Source organism: Bos grunniens, chromosome 7, assembly GCF_055505025.1.
Source record: "Bos grunniens cultivar Pamir isolate PY7600 chromosome 7, Bosgru_T2T1.0, whole genome shotgun sequence".
Lineage (NCBI taxonomy): Eukaryota > Metazoa > Chordata > Mammalia > Artiodactyla > Bovidae > Bos > Bos grunniens.
Window position 1 is genome coordinate 26,068,760 of NC_141171.1, and position 24,889 is coordinate 26,093,648.

General features: G+C 40.6%; 1 protein-coding gene across 50 annotated transcripts in view; it reads left to right on the plus strand.

The window, feature by feature from the left end:
* The window catches only part of LOC147368940 (uncharacterized), a 509,652-nt gene that overhangs the window by 105,824 nt on the left and 378,939 nt on the right, over positions 1 to 24,889 (plus strand). For 48 of the 50 annotated variants that reach the window (XR_015166956.1, XR_015166931.1, XR_015166960.1 and 45 more), the window contains one exon: positions 5,158 to 5,284. Coding sequence is in view for 2 of the 50 variants with exons in the window: in XM_086410506.1 (XP_086266632.1) it covers positions 5,158 to 5,284 (127 nt within the window). In the remaining 48 variants the exon portion in view is untranslated. Of the gene's footprint in view, positions 1 to 5,157; positions 5,285 to 13,225; positions 13,278 to 24,889 lie in introns of all 50 variants that reach the window. The other 2 variants (XR_015166955.1, XR_015166961.1) reach the window with 1 other exon arrangement.

Consider the following 24,889-nt stretch of genomic DNA (forward strand, 5'->3'; position numbering starts at 1 on the left):
GGGGTGCCATCGCCAATAGGACAACTTAAATCCTTGAATTATCATCTCTCAGCAGGGGCCATATAGGAGTGCCAGTGTGTATCTCTGCATGTGTATGCATATATCTTTGTGGTCCAAGAATGTCCAGAGAAGAAGTAGGTAATGTGACATAGGAAAAAATAGGGTAAATGACTACTTTTCAGTGGGGAGTCCTTCGTCTGGACTTACCCCCCTTGAAAGCTGCATTCTGTCAAAATAGCCCATCCAACCCCTGCAGAATAGAATTGATAGAAGTACAGAGGAACAAAAGGAGGAGGGCAAGGGAGACTTAGCATGGCAGTGTAGCAGAGGGCAAAGCTATAAGAATGAGCCGTTACTGGGCAATTTTGCAGAGGATGATTTGGAATAATGGAACTCTCTAAAGAGCCAGAACTGTTGTCTACAATAGCAAAGTAGAATCTGTTGTCAACCTCAATGAAAATACTTTTGCTTTGAGAGAGAACTTTGAATGACTGCAGCTAGACGGAGAATTGTCTGTGTGAGTGTAGAAGCCCTGAAAAAAAGGGAGTGATTCTAGCGTTTAAGTCTGGAAGTAGGACTGTGCAAAGCAGAATGGCAATGGTGCAAAATATGCACAGGATGAGGGAGGGGTTTTTTCATCCACAAATTCCTTAATGAATAGGATAGGTAGTTAATATGAGAAACTGCAGTCTGCTCAAGGTAAATTTAGAGAATTGTAGATAGTATGGCTTATAAGATGGTTTCTGGCATTCCCAATCCTTTCATCTTGACAAAGTTCTGAGTCAAAGAGCTCTTCAGATACTGTCAGAGAGGCCTGGGAATCAGGTGGAAGCACCTGCCTGTAGCAATCCAGTGTTTGGAGTGGTGAGACTGGTTGGGCAACATCATTTCCCAGGGGCTGCTGGTGAGCCTGATGCTATCAGGATGTGTCACACATTCCATGTATTTACACTGTAAATACACATGCATATCAGCGTGGCCAGGAGTCAGGGGAGCCCAGCTAAAATAAAACATTTGGCCAAATGCAAAGTGGTTAACCTCCCATCCATTTCCTACTCCAGGATACAAAAACCAATCAATATAAAATTTTTATCTCAAATTCTAATAAATTAACATCAACAAAGAGAAAATGCAAATAAATGGAATGATACAAATTAGTATTTGACTGGGACTCACTTGTTTTGGGGGAGGAGGCAATGGCACCCCACTCCAGTCCTCTTGCCTGGAAAATCCCATGGACGGAGAAGCCTGATAGGCTGCAGTTCATGGGGTCGATAAGAGTCGGCACGACTGAGCAGCTTCACTTTCACTTTTCACTTTCATGCATTGGAGAAGGAAATGGCAACCCGCTCCAGTGTTCTTGCCTGGAGAATCCCAGGGACGGGGGAGCCTGGTGGGCTGCCGTCTATGGGGTCGCACAGAGTCGGACACGACTGAAGCGACTTAGCAGCAGCAGCAACATCACTTGTTTTGGGAGATTTTGGAGATTTGAACTCATTTATTCATCTAATAAAGTAGCTATTATACAGAAACCTCTTAAGTGGGGCCTTGTGGATAAAACAGTGGCCAGAGACCAGTCTCCTCTCTCAAGGAAAAATGTAAATGCTTAATTCTTTTTTATTATTTACACTAAACTTGTTTGTGTCAATAATCTGTTAATTGGCTCAGTTTCAAGATAAAGAATTACAAATGCCAGAATGTAAAAGACATTTCATGATGAAGGCAAGCATCTTGAGAAATATTATAGTACATTAAAATAAAAAGTACACCCCTTTGTTTCCTATTGGTAAGAGGAAGATGAATATGACATATAAAAACTGTCTTTGTGTAGAACAAAATTGAAGTATAAATATTGCAAGAAGGGACTGTTCTGTGTTAAGATTAGGGTCCCTCTGATCAATTGCTCTGTGTGCTCTGCAGGGCAAAACTTTTTGTGCTTCAGTTTCTTCATCTGTGACTAGGTCTATCAATATATCAACATAATATCTCATCAAATTATAAGAGACTTACATGACTTAATTCATGCTAAAGTCTTATAATAATGCCTGGCACATAATAACTGTGCAAGAAATATTAACTATATCATTATTACTGTCTCGCTACTGTTTCTAAGCATATTCCTCAAATCAATGTTCACCATCTTCCTGTAAATCATTTGATGTTTCTGTTTAGCAGCAGGGTCAAGTAGAAGTTTTCATTTGTATAGTTTCATAATCCTATAGCTCTATTTCCAAAATCCTAAAATCTCTAGAAAATGAAAGTTTTCAAAGTTTATCTGGTGGCAAAATCTGATCTGACCTGATCTGAGTTCATTTGGCAGCAAAATCTGATCTGAACTAATAGGAAGCTATTTTTAGTATTTATACATCCCATTCAATGTAAATAATATTTTTGAGTATGGATTATTATCCCAACCCTGTTTGAATTATCTTTCAAGTTTGAAAAATTCTCCTTTCTAAAATACATTTGGCCCTCAATTTTTACATAAATTATAGAGCTGGGCTTCCCTGGTGGCTCAGATGGTATAGAATCTGCCTGTAATGCAGGAGACTAGGGTTTGCTCCCTAGGTTGGGAAGATCCCCTGGAGGAGAGCATGGCAACCCACTCCACTATTCTTGCCTGGAGAATCCCTGTGGACAGAGGAGCCTGGCAGGCCACTGTCCATGGGGTCATAAAAAGTCAGACATGACTGAGCAAGTAAGCACAACACTAGTCAAGAGAGAGAGTGTAGAGGAAATTTCTATCTCTGGCTCTCTAAGGCAAGATTTATTAAGTGAGATGTGAGTTTTTCCAATTATAAACATCCTGAACCAATCAGCGCTCCAGATCCAAAACATGTGAAACTTGTTTCCTCCATGACATTCATTATCACCAGATCAATCTTCCCTGCTACTCATTATATCTGCTACAATTTCCAAGAAGCAGTTATTTTAGTTTGGGAACATTTATCAAGATATAATAATTCTACCCCCTCCTCCAATTATTTTAAACTCTTATCCCTGTATCCACATTCATACAAACACACCATCAAATAGAGGTCAAAATAAACTCAGATTTTTGCATGTGTCCCCTCAACCCATTCTTAATGGCTTTTCCATTTTTCCTCCACCTAGGGTAAGTCAGGCAATCAGGAATGATGTCTTACCAAGCCTCTAAACTTCATTTTTCCTTCCAGAACATGTGCTATTATGGTGAACCACGTAAATCTCCTATAATTCTGTCAAGTCTTTAGGCAATTCATCTGGTTTTGTCTCAGGAAGTTGACAGTAGATCTCAATCTAAAAGGCCTACTATCCTTGTTAACAGCTCCTGAGATCTACAGACTTGTCTAGGAGAAAATTCTTCTAAGAGCCCTTCCTCTGTTTCTCCAGGGAGTCTAAAGTCATGTGCTTTAAAAGTCTCCAAAAAAGGCTTAATCTCCACATCAGATTTAACCACAGTAACTACAGCTGGGGTTTAAAAAATCTGCTGTCACTCACATCCCTAACAGAAAGCAGCAGTCTAGGTAGAAGTGAACCGGAAAATCTCTTTTCCAGTGCCCTTACGAAGTTTTCTTTCCCTTTTGTGGTCAAAGAGGCCTCAAGATGTAGAAATACTTAGTCACTAAGGAGGCCAACAGTAAAGAGGTAAATGCAGGTTTATAACAGATATTAATCCAAACAAGTGGAGCATTCATGCCCCAGTGAGGTAAAGACCCAGTTTTGAAGGAAACACAGTGAAGTGGCATCTGCATTTGAATTCTCTCTGGGCTATTTACTCACTGTGTGTCCTGTTTTAGCTTCTTTGGGCTTCATTTTCGTGATCAGTACCATCAGCATCATTACATCTGCTTTTACAGAATTACCCCAGGTCTTGGAAGGAAATTTACTAAACTGGGATTCAAAGTTATACCTGTTTTAACTCTTAAAAACACTGATCTTATCCTTGCATCATGTGGTCTCTAGAAAGTTCATGAACAAAACACAACACCCCATCTGCTGCTAACCAACCACAGCGAGCTGTTATTATAGCATGAGAGAACATTTGGGCCGTTTAGCTTATGAGGATGGAACCTGGTATTGATCAGGGCTACAAGCAGAGTTTGGCTGCAGTGTTAAATTTAAAACACTACCTTGGTCTAAGTAACAGAGTGTCAGGAAGGGCAACCTGGAGCTGGCTGTGGTTCTTCTATGGTTGGAAGTAGATCTGGTTACATGGAACCATGTAGCAAACCTTAGGAGGTCCCACTGAAAGCATCTGGAGCTCACTGAGAGCTGAAGATAAGAGGAGAAACCATTAAGATAAGAGACAGACTGCCCACATGCCTTTCAAGAAGCCTTTCATGACCTAAGAGCTAGTTTTCTCCAGTGACATCTATAAATGAAGAAGCCCTTCGCTTCCTGGGATGCTTATGTTTCAAAATCTTTTTATTTTTTTTTTTATTTTTATTTTTTTATGGAATTTATTTATTTATTTTTTTTTTATTCTTCCAATTTTATTTTATTTTTAAACTTTACATAATTGTATTAGTTTTGCCAAATATCAAAATGAATCCGCCACAGGTATACATGTGTTCCCCATCCCGAACCCTCCTCCCTCCTCCCTCCCCATACCATCCCTCTGGGCCATCCCAGTGCACCAGCCCCAAGCATCCAGCATCATGCATCGAACCTGGACTGGCAACTCGTTTCCTACATGATATTTTACATGTTTCATTGCCATTCTCCCAAATCTTCCCACCCTCTCCCTCTCCCACAGAGTCCATAAGACTGCTCTATACATCAGTGTCTCTTTTGCTGTCTCGTACACCGGGTTATTGTTACCATCTTTCTAAATTCCATATATGTGCGTTAGTATACTGTATTTATGTTTTTCCTTCTGGCTTACTTCACTCTGTATAATAGGCTCCAGTTTCATCCACCTCAAAATCTTTTTAGTATCACCTTTAAACCACACTTACAAGAGCAAAGGAAACAACAAGGTCCTACTGTATACCTCAGAGAACTATATTAAATATCCTACAATAAATCATAATGGAAAGAATTTTAAGAAGAATGTATACATATGTATAACTGAATCACTTTGCTGTATAGCAGAAATTAACATTGTAAATCAACTGTACTTCAGTAAAAAGAAAAAAGTAAAATACCACTTATTTTTTTCCCCCCTAAACCCAGGAGCTTATCTGCACTGGAGACGATAGGAAAACAGCTTTATAAACCATTGTTTTATGCTGGTAAGGAGGATGTGCGATTTACACTTCAAAAGGAGGCTCCTGAAAGAACAGCCCGAAGACTGTCTCAGGTCAGTGACATTTCCTGCTGGATACTGTTTCCTCACAAAAACATTTTTGTTGAGAGGTTGAGGTGGGGGGTAACTAAGTGGGTCAGTTCAGTTCAGTCCCTCAGTCGTATCCAACTCTTCGTGACCCCATGAATTGCAGCACGCCAGGCCTCCCTGTCCATCACCAACTCCCAGAGTTTACCCAAACCCATGTCCATCGAGTCGGTGATGCCATCCAGCCATCTCATCCTCTGTCATCCCCTTCTTCTCCTGCCTTCAATCCCTCCCAGCATCAGTCTTTTCCAATGAATCAACTCTTCGCATGAGGTGGCCAAAATATTGGAGTTTCAGCTTCAGCATCAGTCCTTCCAATGAACACCCAGGACTGATCTCCTTTAGGATGGACTGGTTGGATCTCCTTGCAGTCCAAGGGACTCTCGAGAGTCTTCTCCAACACCACAGTTCAAAAGCATCAATACTTTGGCGCTCAGCTTTCTTCACAGTCCAACTCTCACATCCATACATGATCACTGGAAAAACCATAGCCTTGACTAGACGGACCTTTGTTGGCAAAGTAATGTCTCTGCTTTTGAATATGCTGTCTAGTTTGGTCATAACTTTCCTTCCAAAGAGTAAGCACCTTTTAATTTCATGGCTGCAATCCCCATCTGCAGTGATTTTGGAGCCCCAAAAAATAACGTCTGACACTGTTTCCACTGTTTACCCATGTATTTCCCATGAAGTAATGAGACCAGATGCCATGATCTTCATTTTTTGAATGTTGAGCTTTAAGCCAACTTTTTCACTCTCCTCTTTCAAATAGCTGTACTGTACTTAGTCGCTCATTTGTGTCCAACTCTTTACAACCCCATGGACTGTAGTCTGGCCAGGCTTCTCTGTCCATGGGAATTCTGCAGGCAAGAATACTGGAGTGGGTTGCCATGCCCTCCTCCAGGGGATCTTCCCAACCCAAGGACAGAACCCAGGTCTCTTGCATTGCAGGGGGATTCTTTACCATCTGAGGGAAGTTCCTAAAAAGGGCTTAAAATAAGGCAAAAATAGGTAACTGGTATTCATTTCCTGTCTTTCTCAATTTTACTGTATGTTATCATCCCCTCTGTGGATCTAGAAGAAAAAAAGTCTCTATATATCTCTATTAATAAATACATATAAATTATGGAGCACATCAATTTACAGTGCTGAGAGGAATACATTATGTTCTGCTTTGGTTCCCCCTGGTCAGTTTATAGAAGACGGCATAGATTTAGGGTCCATTTGGATTATAAACAAGTGATAACAGGTCCAGAATTGTGAGTACTTCCCAAATTTATACAGTAGCATGGTTTTCAACAGCCACCAGCACATGTCGGTTACTGTTCGTGTTTGTCCCTCTAAATCTCTGATCCCTCCTCTGGCATGTGAACTCCCTGGGAACTGAGACAGAGCTTGCACTGTTACATGGCCTGCAGCAGCGCTCTACAAATGTTGGGACTCCTAGCAGTGTTGTATGACTCAGGGTATGCCTTGTGAAATTTAAGAAAGTGGTCTCTGCTCCTCAGTCTGGTGACAGAGCTGACTCTGAAGGGAAACTGTCGGGAGCTATTCTGTGTTCTTATTGGATGATGTGCCATATACAGCTTGAAAGTCACATTTTACATAAAAATAAATATTTCAGTTGACTAGCATAAGTCATTGATGACAAGTTTGTTTCTGTCTAATAAAATTATACAACGCATAAAGCTACAGGAAGCTCACATTCCGCCTATCTTTATTTTCCAGCTAAATTAAGCTCCAGGAAAGGAAATAGGCTTCTCTCTCACAGCCAGCCACTTTTAAACAATCTCAAAGGTCTATTCCCTATGGGTTAAACTTTGGCAGAACACTGCTATTAGCCTGTGTATGGGGTCATGTGAAATACTGTGATCAGGACAGTCAGTGGTCCACTGTTCACTGCTAGATACCCCCTTTCTTGTATGTCCTGCCTGGGAAAAGAACTCGCCATGTGTAATGCAATAGGAAAACAATGGGAATGGTTGGAGGAGTTGTGCTACGCACAACTATTGAAACTGTATAGTTATTCGGTTCCAAACAATTACTAGTTCAACCCTGGGAGCTTATTATTGTCTGGATTTCCCAATCACACACCCAACCATTCAGAAGCGCAGCTGGAAGTTTCCTTTTCTACTGCCTCATTCTACATCAATCGCTCTCTAATAAAGATGGATACATTAACCAACAGATCTGAGAAAGACAGAGCATTGGTTCCATTCAAACATGAATGTTTTGTGATTATTTAGGAAGCCTGTATAAAGTGGTGCCACCCGTTCTTGCCTGCTGAGCCTCTGCATTTTCTGTTAGTGGGCATACCAAAGACTTTGAGGGAGTGGGTATACAATAATCCAGTTTGAAGGTAGAGGATTGCATCATACATCACCTGGAAAGCCAAAAAGGCATATATCATTTTGCAGATGTACAAACAAGGCAGGGAGGGTCTCTCCAGCCCCTAACCTCAGGCAGAAGATGCAGACCCGAGACGATTTTGAAGCTTTGGAGACTTAGGAAGATCGACTTTTCCTTGTAACACATTTCTGATTATTTTCATCTTATGGGCACTCCCTCTGACTTGTTGTAAATTTGACATATGTCTCTTTCACACAGGCTCTTGACTTGGCAGACACAGAGGAAATGAGGAAACTGTGCCAAATTAAAACGAACACATTTTGAAAACACTGAAATTTTGATTCTGGTAGTGATGCTTTTTTGTAGGAGAGGCAAAAAAAAAACAACAACAACAACAAAACAGAGTTGAATTGAGATTCTGATCTTCTCTAAGAAGTGAAAAAGTATATGTAACTATCAGGCTCTGAACTTTTCTATTTCTCTATCTTGACCAGAAAACTTCTTAAAAAGCCATTTACCAAGTAGTTCAGTAAATTTCAGTACATTGTTGTCTTAGCATTTTGCCACGAAAACAAAAAATTTCTCTTTATTAAAAACAGACCAGGTGTCAGAATGGAGAAGGCAATGGCAACCCACTCCAGTACTTTTGCCTGGAAAATCCCATGGACGGAGGAGCCTGGTAGGCTGCAGTCCATGGCGTCGCACAGAGTCGGACATGACTGAGCGACTTCACTTTCACTTTTCACTTTCATGCATTGGAGAAGGAAGTGGCAACCCACTCCAGTGTTCTTGCCTGGAGAATCCCAGGGATGGTGGAGCCTGATGGGCTGCCGTCTATGGGATCGCACAGAGTCGGACATGACTGAAGCGACTTAGCAGCAGCAGGTGTCAGAAAATACAAGTGTTGCTTCTAGTTCTTTCCTTAACTAACCAGTGACAATAGGCAAATTGTTTAACTTTATAGCCTTTATAGCTGTAGAAATTGGGACCATTATATACTAAGGACACAAAGACTTCAAATTAGGTAGCAAATTTAAAGTTGCAAAGGTTAAAAATAGAAAAAAAATTGTTTCCTAAATGCAAACCACTTCCAAATACATGTTTATCTAATTAGTGTGGCATACCTCAAAATTTAATTGATTTCTTCTTTCTATTGGTTTCTTATTTTCCTTGGTTGCAGGGGAAAAGGTGAACTTGAATTTGCTCACTCAAGGTGACTATGTCCTTGCAGTTTAAAAGTCTCTTTCTATCCCAACAGTATTTCAGTTACTCAGCTCTGGGGTCTTTTCACCCACCTTCTCTTATAATTTTCTTTTTTTATTTTATTTTATTTTATTTTTAAACTTTACATAATTGTATTAGTTTTGCCAAATATCAAAATGAATCTGCCACAGGTAGTTCAAGCACTGTACTGCCAGAGATTGACAGAAAGATGCCTCACGCTTGTGTAGTCCTGCTGTGGTCTGCCCCTGTCTTTTGCTGATGGGTGTCTGTTGAACTATGTCTGGTTTCACCTGCTTTTTAGATGTTGCTTTGTAACTGGACACCGGAGGCCCTAATCTCTGACATACCCCATCTTCTCTAGATCTTAATGCCATCTCCTTATACCAACCCTAGACCTCTTCTGCTCTCAGCTCTTCTGCACCTCACCCCTTACCCCAGGTCAGGACACAAAATAACTTGTGTATTTCCTTAATGGCATGTATGTGTGATGCCTGGCAAGTGCTCTTCTGTCCAGTAAGGATGGGTTCTCTCAAAGGGCAGACTCCTCTGGCTCTTGCTTCATTCTATATAACAGGCTCTAGGTTCATCCCCCTCACTATAACTGACTCAAATCCATCCCTTTTTGGGGCTGAATAATATTCCATTGTATGTATGTAGCACATCTTTTCTATCTATTCATCTGTCAATGGACGTCTAGGTTGCTTCCATGTGCTGGCTATCGTAAACAGTGCTGGCAGGTGGATTCTCCCATCCAAGTACTAACCAGGCCCGACCCTGCTTAGCTTCCGAGATCAGACGAGATCGGGTGCGTTCAGGGTGGTATGGCCGTGGACAGGCAAGTGGATTCTTAACCACTAGACCATCAGGGAAGTCTCAAGCTTGAGTTTTAGATTCACATTGTAGGTGGAATGATAATAGATTTCCATTTTTGTAGGTCAAACTGGTTAAATATTAGGTATTTCATGTGACTCAATATATAAAAATATGATTTTGAAAGTCTGACAAAATTCTCCTTTCTTATGAAAGCCTGATTTTCAAAACTACTATCTCCCTGTGGAACTTAAAAATCTCAGTTTGAATGTTACACTTAAACAGTTGTTCTTTGTACTGTACACTTGCTACTTTGCCCTATCCTGAGGAGTAACCCTCAGTCTCAGGGTTTACTCTTAATCGCAAAAAGAAAGTCAAGGGAGAAACAAAAATAAAGTTAAATTACTGAGACTAGAATTTATATCAGAGGGTGTTTCAAAACATTATTTTTCTACTACTACAAAAATTGAGATCAGAACCTGATGTTATAGTTCTAAGTTCACCTTAAGAAAGGGATATAAGCACATTGATGTGCCACATGTATCAGAAAGAAATGATGTTAAGACTTATTTCTGAGCTGATTTAGTTGAAGTTTTTTGGGAAAGTGAAAGATGAGACTAGAATGACTGGCACTACAGTTTTAAGAATAATGTTCTTTTATACTTCTGTAAATATTAAGATTTTTAAAACCTTTCATAAAAACTTTATTTCATTTAGTTCTTGGTAAAAATCAAAACCAAAAAAAACCCTGTAGACCTCTAAGGTTTTAACAGAGAAACTGGTTTGGCCCAAGTTAAAGAGCTGTTAAGTTACATGACCAGGGGAAATGAGTGGGGCTTAGACTGTTAGTATGTCTTGAGTATTTCCCTCCTCCAAATAATCATCCGTCCTGGGAAGGGGCCACAAGAGCCATGTGTCTGAGAGTTGAATAAGCTGTGAGATGTGTACAGTCAACGTGTATGTAAGTTGAGGTATTCAACGTGTGACTCTTCTACAGGAGAGTGAAATCATGGCCTATTATATCTCTCCCATTGGCTAGAGACATAAATTTCTTAATTTTTATAATCCTCGATTTGCTCTTCTATCAAATGAAGGAGAGAAATTGGGTAATCTCTGGCTCTTCTCAAGTTGCTATTATCACCTTGGATGATTAGATGGAAAATATTCTCTTACTCTCTTTAAAACAGATTATGCTTTTGGTTTACTTTTTTTGCATTCCAGTTCTCTTAGGAAAGCTTTACAGGCTGTGAGTTTACTTTTCTTTGTCTCTTGTACCTTTTGATGGCTATAAGAATGCTGTCTTACTAAGGTTGTATCTTGGCAAGTGTCTTAAATGTAAAATATTGATAGAAAAAAGCAATTTTCATCATATAACTACAAGTTTCCATCATATAAACTTGACATGAAGGCATAATATTTGCATTATCATTACCAGTTAATGGAAGAAAACCCGAAAATACTATTTCTTAATAAAATATGAAGCATTTTTATTTTCTAAATTAAAATTCATTATTGTATTATATAAACAGCAGAAATAAAAGGAGTAGTCATTTACATGGCTTCCATGGTGGCTCAGACGGTAAAGAATCCGCCTGCAATGCAAGAGACCTCAGTTAGATCCCTGGGTTGGGAAGATCTGCTGGAGGAGGGCATGGCAACCCACTCCAGTATTCTTGCCTGGAGAATTCCATGGACAGAGGAGCTTGACCGGGTACAGGCCATGGGGTCACAAAGAGTTGGACACGACTGAGAGACTAAGCACAGCACAGTCATTTATATAATATTCAATCTTTCCTCAGGTGCTATGTAAAATTGCTTATCTCTCAATTGTATGTACATGGAAATTGAGGCATACAGGATATAATTTAATGGGTTAATAAGAGAGAGTTAGAAAGTACTTTCTATGTTAAAACTTGATAGGTTGGATTCTTGCCTCTTTGTTGTCATGTGTGTTGTTCAATCTCATCCAACTCTTTGCGACCCCATGGACTGTAGTCCTCTAGGCTTCTCTGTCCATGGGATTTTCCAGGTATAATACTGGAGTGGGTTGCCATTTCCTGCTCCAGGGATCTTCCCAACCCAGGGATCGAACTCACATCTCCTGCGTTGGCAGGTGGATTCTTTGCCACTGAACCACCTGGTACACCCTCTTTGCTTCTTGGGATTGCCTTATTCTAAGCAGGGTGTACTTGGCAGGATAGACTTGGTTGGGCTATAGAAATGAACCTGGAAACTTCAGTAGTTTAAAACGTAAACATTTATTTGTCACTCACACAAAATCTGTTGCAAGTCCAGTGGTTCTGCAGGGAGCTCCTCCCCAGCAGAGTCTCAGGGATCCAGGATATTTGCATCTTGTGGCAGCACCATCTCAACATAAGCCTTCCAGTTTCCACAGGCACAAGAGTTGGGGGGGAAGATGTGCAGGGACATCTTGTGATATCGCCCTGGGATTTTACATATGTTACTGAAGCTAATAATCCATTGACTAGAGAAGATTATGTTGATCTTCCCTAACTGCGCACAGGCTAGGATGATGGGTGACACATCTGTGTTCAGTGAGCATTAAATGTCGCTGCCAAAATGAGGTTCTTGGCTGAGGTGTTCCAAGTGGTCTGCACTGATGATGACTTGAAAACTGAGTCCTAGGATGTGAGAAAGTGCCCAAACAGCTGCTGCTGTAGTTTTCTATTGCTTGCTCTAATGAATGGCCACAGCGGCAACTTAAAGGACATGCATTTACTCTCTGACAGTTCTGTAGTCAGAAGTCCAACACAGGTCTCCCTGGGCTAAAGTCAAGGTGATAGCGGGTCTGCATTTCTTCTGGATTAGGAAAGAACCCATTTCTTGCCTTTTCCATTTTGCAGAGGCTGCCCACATTCCTTGGCTCCTGGTGTCCTTCCTCTATCTTCATCTTCAAAGCAGTAATGTTGCATTTCTCTGTCCCTTCCTCCTGAATGCATCATCTGACCATAGTCAGACAAGGTTCTCCAGTTTTGGGTTTTGTTTTTCTTTAAATGTATTTGGCTGTGTCAGGTCTTAGTCACGGCCTGCGAGATCTTTGTTGCGGCATGTGGGATCTAGTTCCCTGACCAGGGATGGAACCTGGGCCCTCTGAATTGGAAGGACCATTGGACTACCAGGAAAAGTCCCAAGGTTTTCCACTGTTAAGGACTCCTGTGATCATGTTAGGTCAACCTGGGTAATCCAAAATACTCTTCCCATTTCAGGGTTCTTAACATGAGATGCATCTGCACAGTCTCTTTTTCTATGTAAGATAATATTCACGGGTTCTAGGGTTTAGGATGAGAACTTATAGTGGGGTTACTATTCTACCTATCATAGCCACTTTTTATCAAGATAAAATTCATTCATTTACATTTAATATTAATGACTAGCTGCGTTCTTAGAACAAAACAGGTTTCTTTTTTGTTGGTGGTGTTTATTTTTTGCTCCTTTTTTTGGCAAGGATTTTGCTACTCTATTTTTCAATTGAAATATGATAGACATACAATATTATGTTCGTTTCAGATGTACTACATAGTGATTTGACACTTGCATGTATTATGAAATGATCTCCATGGTAAGTCTAGTAACCACCTGTCCCCATACAAAGTTATTACAATATTACTGACCATATCCCTATACTGTATGTTACACCCCTTTGCAAAACAGTTTTCAATAGAAGTTTCTATGTTTTTGGATTTTAGTTCTCTTAAAAGCTATTGGTTAATAATTTAGTCACATAAGACCAAACTTGAGACCAAGTTTTTAGCATTTTTTTCTTTGGCCACACTGTGTAGCATGTAGAATCTTAGTTCCACGACCAGAGATCAAACCCATGCCCCTTGCCTTGAGAGTGTGGAGTCTTAACTGCTGGATTACCAAAGAAGTTTCTTAAAATACAGAGAGAGTTTTCAGCATGTTTATTTGTAGTGGACAGCTATTTTTGTCTGTTTCTACCATGTAGTCCTATTCTTAGTAATATCATCCCAATTATCTTTGGGTAATCTCCCATTTTTGCTCTCAGGATATATGACTTGGGTGCAGCTGGCCCTACTCAAGGCTCCACTGGTGCTCCCATGAATCAAGCATTTCCATCCACAACTTGACATCACCCAGTCACAATGATTCATTCACAAAATTCCGAGACAGTAAACTGCAGAACTTAGATGAGATTTCTCTAAGAGTCCTTGTCCCAGTGGGGTTGCTTACAGTGTAAGTGTGGAACCGCTAGTGTCCATCTCAATCTAGCAAGGGAAAGAACATGCCTAAGCATGAACCCAAGGGTTAGAAGACAAGAGACAGAGAATCCTGGTTCCCATCTACATTATCCAAGAATCTATAACTAGTCATACCTCACATGTTTATTACAAAAGTCTATACGTTCCCTTTTTTGTCTAAGCAAGTATAATTTGTGCTCCTGACATTTGCTACCACATAAGTCTTAACCGAAGAGGCCATAGACTTAAATACAGATAATAAACCCACATGCTTTAGAACAACTTCAGGTGAGTAAGAATTCTGACACATACTCTCACATTAATCGCTGAAGCACTAGAGTACTTCACTGGCTTGGCCTGCCCAGGATAACTGGTGTCATCATTTATAAAAATACCACTGCTGATGGCCTAGTAGATTATTCCCTCTGTGATGTCACATAAACCCGGAGAATTGTCTATAGCTATGGCAGGCAGCAATCCTCAAAAAATGTTGAATGCTCAGCTGAAGCCCAGTCCAACAATGCAGACGTCACTTGACTTTCTCTGCCAAGTATGATATATGTTTCATGAATACATATGGATAGGAAGTATGTGAAAACCGGGGGTGATGAGCTAGTAAGGAATGTTTGTGAAAGTAAATTGCAGAGTATTTAATAAACGGTTTGAATGAAGGCAGGAAGTTTTTTAACAACCGTGTTGTGAATGTCAGGACCCAGATCCAAGAATGGAAAAAACTGTTTTATGGTTTCCTGCTGTTACGTTCTTTCTAGGTTATTTGTTTATTATTGTTAAAGATTTATATTCCTCAACAATTATTCTCTCTCTCTCTCTTTTTTTTTGGTAGTGGTGCACCACCTGGGAAAATGGTTCTTATATATACAATTTATTCATCATTTTGGATCCCCATACTAATGAAATTGGAAAAAATCTTATTAAAATAGCAGGACACAAAAATATAGTAATTTGATCATAAAATATGTATGTGTATAAATTCATTTATGTAGAAAGCGAGATAATATGAAAAACCATTACGTTGAGGCAATAAGATTATGGCTAATTTTTATCTTGCTTAAAATTTCGGTTAATATTATTAATAAAAGGTTAGGCACTATGTTTTTGGTAGAGATAATAGTCAGCTTATACGTAAGAATGTTTGTTAAACTATTCTCTGACTATGTGGCATATGTAGCAGTTTTTTTGTGGGTCATCAACTTAAAGTAGACTACTGTTAATTTTCAAGCAAATGCTGCCTTACTTCTGTGACATTTCCCCCCCTGACTTCTGTTTCCCAAGGGTCAGAATTAACGGTCTTGGGAAACTGTCCTAGTTTCGCCTCTTAAATTCCCCCATGACTCAGCAGCAGCTGTAGAAGAGGTGACATAAAGATATTTTGTATTGATGCCTTTGTTCAGCCACGAAACAAGGACCAGGCTGTAGGAATCAGTTCTTGGACCGCTCACTGACAGCGCTCTGGTGTACTTAGAAGGGCCATACACTTTCCCCAAGTTCCAAGAGACTGAAAGCAGCCATCTGCCCTATTAGAGCTGCTACATTTCTAACTTGAATTTTTTTCTGAACTTAAGTGACTAAGCAGAAGAGATTTCCAGAAACGTTTCTTAGCAAGTCTGATTTTTCAGAGGCAGCTGCTCCTCCCTCATCACAAAACCCAGAAGGCTTTCAGTTCAGTTCAGTCCAGTTCAGTCACTCAGTTGTATCCGACTCTTTGAAACCCCATGAATCGCAGCACGCCAGGCCTCCCTGTCCATCACCAACTCCTGGAGTTCACTCAGACTCACGTCCATCGAGTCTTTCAACCAGGGGTTAAAAACATAAATTCCTACATGGGCCATTCAGGTAAACATGAGTGAGTGAAGAATGTTAGTGAGGGTTGTCGTGAACTCTGGCATTCATAGCCCATGGATAGGAAGCAGCCACACAGCTGTAACCATTTCTCACTGTGCATGAAAGGAGCCCTGTGCACAAGGAAACCAAAAATCTGAAAACTGCTTGGAAACTTGTGAAACCTGTGAACTCTGGGACCACCCCAGATGCTCCACTTCATCTGATTGGGGGGTAGGCTCAGTATTCTGAATTTGTGTCTCATCCAAATTTAATTTTGGTACAGAAGATCCCAGCATCATTCTTTGAAAAATGGTCTTAAAAGACAGTGAGTGAATGACTGAACAGATAATGGCAGCTAGTGAAAGGGATCAGAAAATGTCACCCCAAATACACTGCTTTGGCATATTGACTATTCTGAGCTGAAGAGAACTGAGAAATAGCAGGTGCTGGAAGGGCTCTCGACCCTTCCCCTTTCTGTCTAAAAGCAAAGCATACATTTCCTATGAGATAGGTGTTCTCCCCACACCGTTCTTATCACTGAAGACCGGGAGTTGATGCTGAGATGAATCTGTACCAACAGATTTTACCAGGTGACCCTTATCTTCCATTAATTTCACCCATATATTTACCTTCCCACAATTTGTCACCTCCAAAAAACCCAACTCCTTTGTTCAAATGGTATATAAACTCTCAGGCCTAGCCAGTTCTTTGAGGTTTTTCCTTCTTTCCTATGTTGTTCAGTCGCTCAGTCGTGTCCAACTCTTTGCAACCCCATGAACCGCAGCACACTAGGCTTCTCTGTCCTTCACCATCTCCCGGAACTTGTTCAAACTCATGTCCATTGAGTCGGTGATGCCATACAGCCATCTCATCCTCTGTAGTCTCCTCCTCCTCCTGCCTTCAGTCTTTCCCAGCATCAGGGTCTTTTCTAATAAGTTGGCTCTTCAGATCAGGTAGCCAAAGTATTGGAGCTTCAGCATCAGTCCTTCCTATGAATATTTAGGGTTGATCTCCTTTAGGATTGACTGATTTGATCTCCTTGCAGTCCAAGGGACTCTAAAAAGTCTTCTCCAACACTACAGTTCAAAAGCATCAGTTCTTTGGCACTCAGCCTTCTTTATGATACAACTCTCACATCCATACATGACTGCTGGAAAAATCATAGCTTTAACTAAACGGACTTTTGTCAGCAAATAATGTCTCTACTTTTTAATACACTGTCTAGGTTTGTCATAGCTTTTCTTTCAAGGAACAAATGTCTTTTAATCTCATGGCTGCAGTCACCATATGCAGTGATTTTGGAGCCCATGAAAATAAAGTCTGTCACTGTTTCCATTGTTTCCCCTTCTATTTGCCATGAAGTGATGGGACCGGATGCCATGATCTTAGTTTTGTGAATGTTGAGTTTTAATCTAGATTTTCCACTCTCCTCTTTCACCTTCATCAAGAGACTCTTTAGTTCCTCTTCAGTCTCTGCCACAAGGGTGGTGTCATCTGCATATCTGAGGTTATTGATATTCTTCTGGCAGTCTGTGGATTCCAGCTTGTGCTTCATCCAGTCTGGCATTTCGCATTATGTACTCTTCATAGAAGTTAATTAAGCAGGGTGACCATATACAACCTTGACATACTCCTTTTCCAATTTGGAACCAGTCCATTGTTCCATGTCTGGTTCTGATTGTTGCTTCTTGACCTGCAGACAGGTTTCACAGGAGGCAGGTAAGGTGGTCCCATCTGGTGGTCCCATCTCTTTAAGAATTTTCCACAGTTTGTTGTGACCCACACAGTCAAAGGCTTTAGCGTAGTTAATGAAGCAGAAGTAGATGTTTTTCTGGAATGCTCTTGCTTTTTCTATAATCCAGCAGACATTGGCAATTTGATCTCTGGTTCTTCTGCCTTTTCTAAATCCAGCTTGAACATCTAGGAATTCTCGGCTTATGTACTGTTGAAGCCTAGCTTAGAGAATTTTGAGCATAACTTTGCTAGCATGTGAAATGAGTGCAATTGTGTGGTAGTTTGAACATTCTTTGGCATTGCCCTTCTCTGGGACTGAAATGAAATCTTTCCTATAAAGCTCCTTAATTTGTCTTTTGGTGATTTAATTTGCAGACTCCATTAACTAAACATAAGAATATAGAGCAAAGCTTTTCTTTCCCTACACTAGTATTCACCTAGTTGAGGAGTAAATTATCTGCCAGTTCCCTCACTACCTTGCCTAAACCATGTAAGACTATTATCTACCTGTTCTGTAGCACTGGGCCTCACACACCCCTGGTCAAGGTGCATGAGGAGAGAGGTAAGAGAAAACTAAGGGTTTTTTTGGTTTTTCTGGACTAAGCTTAGGGATGTGCCTAGTTAGTATTGCTTGAGACTTTGGCCTTACTGCAAGAACGTGCTCCAGTGACCTTTATAAAAAGAATACCTTGAAGGAATTTCACCGATTTTATCTTGCCCACTCTCATTGGTACCTCGTTTCACTTGCCATTTTTTCATGTTAAGAAAACAAAGTCACTCATATCTCCTTTGACTCTCTGTTGTTGACCAACTGGTCCTGAAGGTGGACTCATGAGTTGGTTTGACAAAGCTTACAAATATGACAATAAGGAAATGGTAAAAAATAAACATAATCAAGGGCCCTCATAGGAAGGAAGCACACAATCTGGGCTAGGGTAGATCAGCAAGGGACTAAGTTAAAATAGGATTGGGATGTTGCAATAGCTACAGGGTGGTGGTGGATGGGATGAACCATCAGCAATGCATGGAATGGGGACAGATAAAGGCAGCAAAGGCCTGACTAATGTGGAGCACTGAGGAAGATTCTCAGAGATCATGCTCTTCTCCTGAGTTTTCTCTGAAGCTGGCACAAAAACAACCTTCTTCTGTCAGCCTGTCAGTAATTACTCAAATATTTTTGTTTTAGTTTTGCTTGTGTTTACTTTTTGTATCTAAATGACTCTTCAATTTTCTTTATTAATTTTCAGGCTTTTTATGTTCACTTATCAGTCAAATTCATAGGAATATAGTTTAAAAGATTCCCATTACCTCATATATATAATTTTTAAAAATCTTTTAATTTTGTAATGCTGCTGCTGCTGCTAAGTCGCTTCAGTCGTGTCCGACTCTGTGCAACCCCATAGACGGCAGCCCACCAGGCTCCCCCATCCCTGGGATTCTCCAGGCAAGAACACTGGAGTGGGTTGCCATTTCCTTCTCCAATGCATGAAAGTGAAAAGTGAAAAGGAAGTCGCTCAGTTGTGTCCAATTCTTTGCGACCCCATGGACTGTAGCCTACCAGGCTCCTCCGTCCATGGGATTTTCCAGGCAAGAGTACTGGAGTGGGGTGCCATTGCCTTTGGGTATAGCCAATTAACAATGTGTGATAATCTCAGGTGGATGGTGAAGGGACTCAGCCATATACATATGTGTATCCACTCTCCCCCAAAACTCCCCTCCATCCAGGCTGCCGCATAACATTGAGCAGAGTTCTATGTGCTATACAGTAGGTCCTTATTTGTTATCCATTTTAAATATATGGGCTTTTAATATTTTAAATATAGCAGTGTATGCTATATTTAAAATAGCACACTCATTTCTCCTTTGACTCTCTGTTGACCTTCCTCCCTGACAGCCATAAGTTCATTCTTTAAGTTTCTGTTTTGTAAATGAGTTCATTTGTATAATTTCTTTTTAGATTTCACATGTAAGAGGATGTTACAGATGTTTTTGCTTCACTTTTCAACTTACTTCACTCAGCATGATAATCTCTAGGTCCTTCCATGTTGCCACAAATGGCATCATTGTTTCATTCTTTTTGATGGCCCAGCAATATTCCACTGTATATATGTCCCACATCTTCTTTATCCATTCCTCTGTCAATGGACGTTGAGGTCACTTCCATGTCTTGGCTGTTGTAAACAGTGCTTCAATGAACATTGGGATGAACATATCCTTTCTGACCATGTTTTTCTCTGGGTATATGCCCAGGAGACCTCACACATACAAACTCTTGCTAATCATCAGTACAAATACAAATGAGAGACAGTCGTGGGAATAACCACCTAAGCATTCCTTCTTTGACCTAGGTTTATCCAAAATAACTGCACACCACTGATGATTATTCATGCCTTCATGATTTTTGTAATAGAATAAACATAATTCCGTTGTGCTTATGCATCTGAGTTTAGGGTGTCGCCTTTCTAAAAGGAATAGACACCTTCAAGAAAAAGAAGGAAAGGAACGCTGATGATGCAGGAGCATTCAGATGCTTTTTTCAACAGAATCCTACAACACTATTCCAGTTTTAGAGCAATGAAGAAACCAAGGCACAGCCAAATGCTAGGATTAGCAGAGCTGGGAGTCGGATGCCAGTTTTTCCGTTTCTCTCCACTCTCTGCTGTTTCTCCTGAGAACTGGATCTTCAAGGCAAATGTTAAAATGTCTCTGACAAATAATGTATACACCAACATGTCACACTAAACATCTGTGGATGCAGATGCTGTTGGAACTGCTGGGGAGTTTTTGCTGGGGACCAGAAGCCATTACTTAAGTGTCCATGGAAACATGACCTTGAGAATAACCACCAAGGAGACTACCACTCCCACACAGTTCAGAGCTCATGCCCCTTTATGCCTGTTCCCATTCTATGGGACATCCACACAACTAGGGAGTTTCAGTAAATATTCAAGGATAAACATGCAGACTGTCTTGAGAGTTTTCTGTGTTTTTAAAAACACTACAAATAGGGAGTCTGGTCCTGCAAGGTCAGGATCAGGCCTGTGTCTTTAACCTGAGCCCAACTGCCCTCCCAAGCTCACAAGTGAGAGGTGAGCAGATGCTTGCTGGGTGGGTTTGAAGGGATAGTAGTTTAAGGCTCCATTTTTCTATTAACCCTTTTTCTCATTCTGTGTGTGTGCATGTGTGTGTTGTGTGATCACCTTTTACAGTTATGGCTGCCGGCTGAGAGGCTGTGTTTATATTCTTTAAGATTAGGAACAGGCCCTTATCTATTTGACACTGCAGCTTGCTGACTAAGCCGGCACCACTGTCATCCCAGAAACTCTCTCTGAAGGATTCCTCTCCTGTGAACATCATGTTTCCTGATGGGGCCTGGTCAGCAGCCTCCGAGCAGGGTCTGTTTTGCTGCTTCTGAAGACGCTTTAACCTTTCCACCAATCTCCTTGCACACCCTCCTCTCCTGGGCAAATGTCTCTTTGAAAGGTTGCTTTGCGGTCCTCTATTCACCTGTGTGGCTTGCCAGGTGGTGCTAGTGGTAAAGAACCCTCCTGCCCATGCAGGAGACACAAGAGACAAGGGTTCAATCCCTGGGCGGGGAAGATCCCCTGGAGGAGGGCATGGTAACCCACACCAGTATTCTTGCCTAGACAATCCCATGGACAGAGGAGCCTGATGGGCTATGTAGTCCATAGGGTTGCAGAGGGTTGGACACAACTGAAATGACTTAGCACGCACACAAGCATTCACCTGTGTATGAAACATTTCTTTTGTTTCATTGGGAAGAAGTCTCTCTATGCCCTGCAAATACAGAAGAGACAAAGACATAATTCCTAACTTTTACTCGAGTTTGAAACCACCAGCATTCTATTACTCTTGGAAGCAAATTTCAAAACATGTCTATGACTCATTCCTCATTCACAAACTCTGTATTTTCTTCCTAAAAAGCTTGTTGACTCTGAGGAGCTTACTCCCTGAATTTTATCACTGCCCTGAAATCCAGAAGGCACCACAGATAAAGCAAAACTGAGTCGAGGACCCGCTGCTCACAGTGCAGATTTGTCCTCACTATCTATGACCCACATGCCCTAGAGTCACCGTGGGGATTAGAAAACCGTAATTCTGTCCTACGTACTGAATGGCTACAGAGCGGCCCTGGCTCCATTTCAGTGAGGGTGGCTTCCATCTTCCTACTTTCCCTCCCTGACCTTGTCAGCAGGATGGAGTGCTCTGCGCAGAGCTGGGAATGGGTCCTGAACAAGGCCAGTACTTCCACAGCCTGAGCGTTTCATCGTCTCGCTTGCTGGGCTGTGTTCAAGCCTCTCTTTCTACCCTATTGCCTCTTGTTCCTCCATCTCCCTCATTCCTGCAAAGCAGGCTACTTACTGCTGCCTAAAGTAGGGCATGATTTCAGGGTTTTTTGCCCCTGAAATTACTGCATGTATAAGCAAACTATGAAATTCTGAATCAAGTAACTAACTCAGGTCTCCCCTATTAACTGATATTTTGACCATGTTAGAAACTCTTGCAGGCCATTAAAACATACTCTAACATGTTTTAAAGCTATCCAATTCCTAAATTCCTGTGTTAATGACGAAGTTGACATTACTCTTGTAAGTAGGCCATTACTGTTATATTGTTATACTACCCTGTATGTTAAGATCCTCCTTGATATCAAGGAGGGTCTTTTTAAAAGAATTTATTTTATTGGAGTATAGTTGACTTACAATGTTGTATGAGTTTCAGGTGTACAGCAAAGTGATTCATATATATATATATATATATATATGTTCTCATATACATTTTCATAGTATTTTCTATTATAGTTTGCTACAGGATATTGAATATTGTTCCCTGTATATACATAGGTCTTTGCTTGGTTATCTGTCTTACATATAGTAGTTCAGTTCAGTTCAGGCACTCAGTTGTGTCCAACTCTTTGCGACCCCATGAATCGCAGCACACCAAGCCTCCCTGTCCATCACCAACTCCCGGAGTTCACCCAAACCCATGTTCATTGAGTTGATGATGCCATCCAAGCATCTCATCCTCTGTCGTCCCCTTCTCCTCCTGCCCTCAATCTTTCCCAGCTTCAGGGTCTTTTCAAATGAGTCAGTTCTTCACATCAGGTGGCCAAAGTATTGGAGTTTCTGCTTCAGCATCAGTCCTTCCAATGAATATTCAGGACTGATCTCCTTTAGGATGGACTGGTTGGATCTCCATGCAGTCCAAGGGACTCTCAAGAATCTTCTCCAACACCACAGTTCAAAAGCATCAATTCTTCGGCGCTCAGCCTTCTTCACAGTCCAACTCTCACATCCATACATGACCACTGGAAAAACCATAGCCTTGACTAGACAGACCTTTGCTGACAAAGTAATGTCTCTGCTTTTCAATATGCTGTCTAGGTTGGTCATAACTTTCCTTCCAAAGAGTAAGCGTCTTTTAATTTCATGGCTGCAATCACCATCTGCAGTGATTTTGGAGCCCCAAAAAATAAAATCAGCCACTGTTTCCCCATCTATTTGCCATGAAGTGATGGAACTGGATGCCAATATCTTAGTTTTCTGAATGTTGAGCTTTAAGCCAACTTTTTCACTTTCCCTTTTCACTTTCATCAAGAGGCTCTTTAGTTCTTCTTCACTTTCTTCCATAAGGGTGGTGTCTTCTGCATATCTGAGGTTTTTGATATTTCTCCCAGTAATCTTGGTTCCAGCCTGTGCTTCCTCCAGCCCAGCATTTGTGTATGTTAATCCCAAGCTCCTGATTTATCCCTCTCTGCTTTTTTTCCCCTTTGGTAATGATAGGTTTGTTTTTGAAGTCTGCGAGAGTCTGTTTTTATTATGTGAATAGGAAGGTCTTAATTACTAGATAGACTCATATCAATTAATTCCTTCTGAAGCCCACTAACTTGTGTTCTATTGTAAAAAAAATTACTTTTGAAATAAAATACATTAAATATTTTTACATCCTCAAATGGTTTTTTAAAAAGTACTGTCATAAAGTAGGACACCCATTCTAATGTAAAAATTTGAAAGATAATAAAGGAATGAGAAAAATTTCCAAAGGCTAATCCCAGGAAAAAAACTGAAAAAAGAAAACACTGCATATGCCCCTTTTCTAAAACTGTATTATTCCATGTATATAGGAGTTTAGTTTCCACGCGTGTGTGCTAAGTCACTTCAGTTGTGTTGACTCTTTGTGACCCTATGGACTGTACTCTGCCAGGCTCCTCTGTCCGTGGGATTCTCTAGGCAAGAATACTGGAGTGGGTTGCCATGCTCTCTTGCAGGGGATCTTCCCAACCCAGGGATTGAACCCTTGTCTCTTGTATCTCCTGCATGGGCAGGAGAGTTCTTTACCACTGCTGCCACCTGGGACGGTTAACAGAGAATATTAAAAATCCTCCAAGGTCTTATCTCTTCTTGCAAGAGTGGCCTGATGAGATGTACCTGCTTTTATATCAAAAGAATTGCTCTATTGTAAGTCCTCATCACCTGAGAGCCTTAACACATTCAGAACTATCCTACTGGGAATTCAGCTCAATGCTTTGATGAAGTCTTTCTTCCTTACTGTCTTTAATGTGGTGTTACTTCTGTAGAGTTTCCATATAGATTAATTGTGAACAGACGTCATATTCATTTTTGGCAATCTCTTCCCTTGAAGAAACTAATTTTCTTTTTAATTTTTTGAACTGAATATAGAATTTTTCTCTTTGAAATTTCTTTAAATCTGATAAATGGATTCTGATATAATACAGCACACGAGTTCCAGTTCCATTGCTGCTGCTGCTGCTAAGTCGCTTCAGTCGTGTCCACCTCTGTGCGACCTCATAGATGGCAGCCCACCAGGCTCCCCCTGGTTTGTCCCTGGGATTCTCCAGGCAAGAACACTGGAGTTCCATTAGGTGGAAACAAATAATGGTCACATGTAATGGAACTACTGTGAAACAGTGTTTATCTTGTTTGTTTGATTATATTAAACATCTGCCTAAAATGTATAGAAGGTGAAGGATAAAACCTTGAAAGAACACAGATTTTAGGGAAAAAACACAAAAAAAGTTGACTTAAAGTTTGAAAGTAAAGTTATTAAATCTTCTTCTAGACTTGGTTCAAAAAGGAAAAAAACATTTTCAATTTGAATTGAATCTTTTTACTTTTTTCCAATTCAAAGAAACCATTCTTTGGAAAGAAGAGCAGTAGAGTGGGTAGCAGATATTATATATTAGTAACTAGTCACTGTGGTAAAAACATCAGATTGAGCAATTGCGTTTAGGTAATTACATTTAGAGCCACTGTACTGCATCAGTCATGATGTCTTCTTTAGATTTGTTTGTCTGATTGTCTTGATTTGTTTTTCTTTTTATCTCCCATAACTCACAAAGCAGAGAACACAGAAA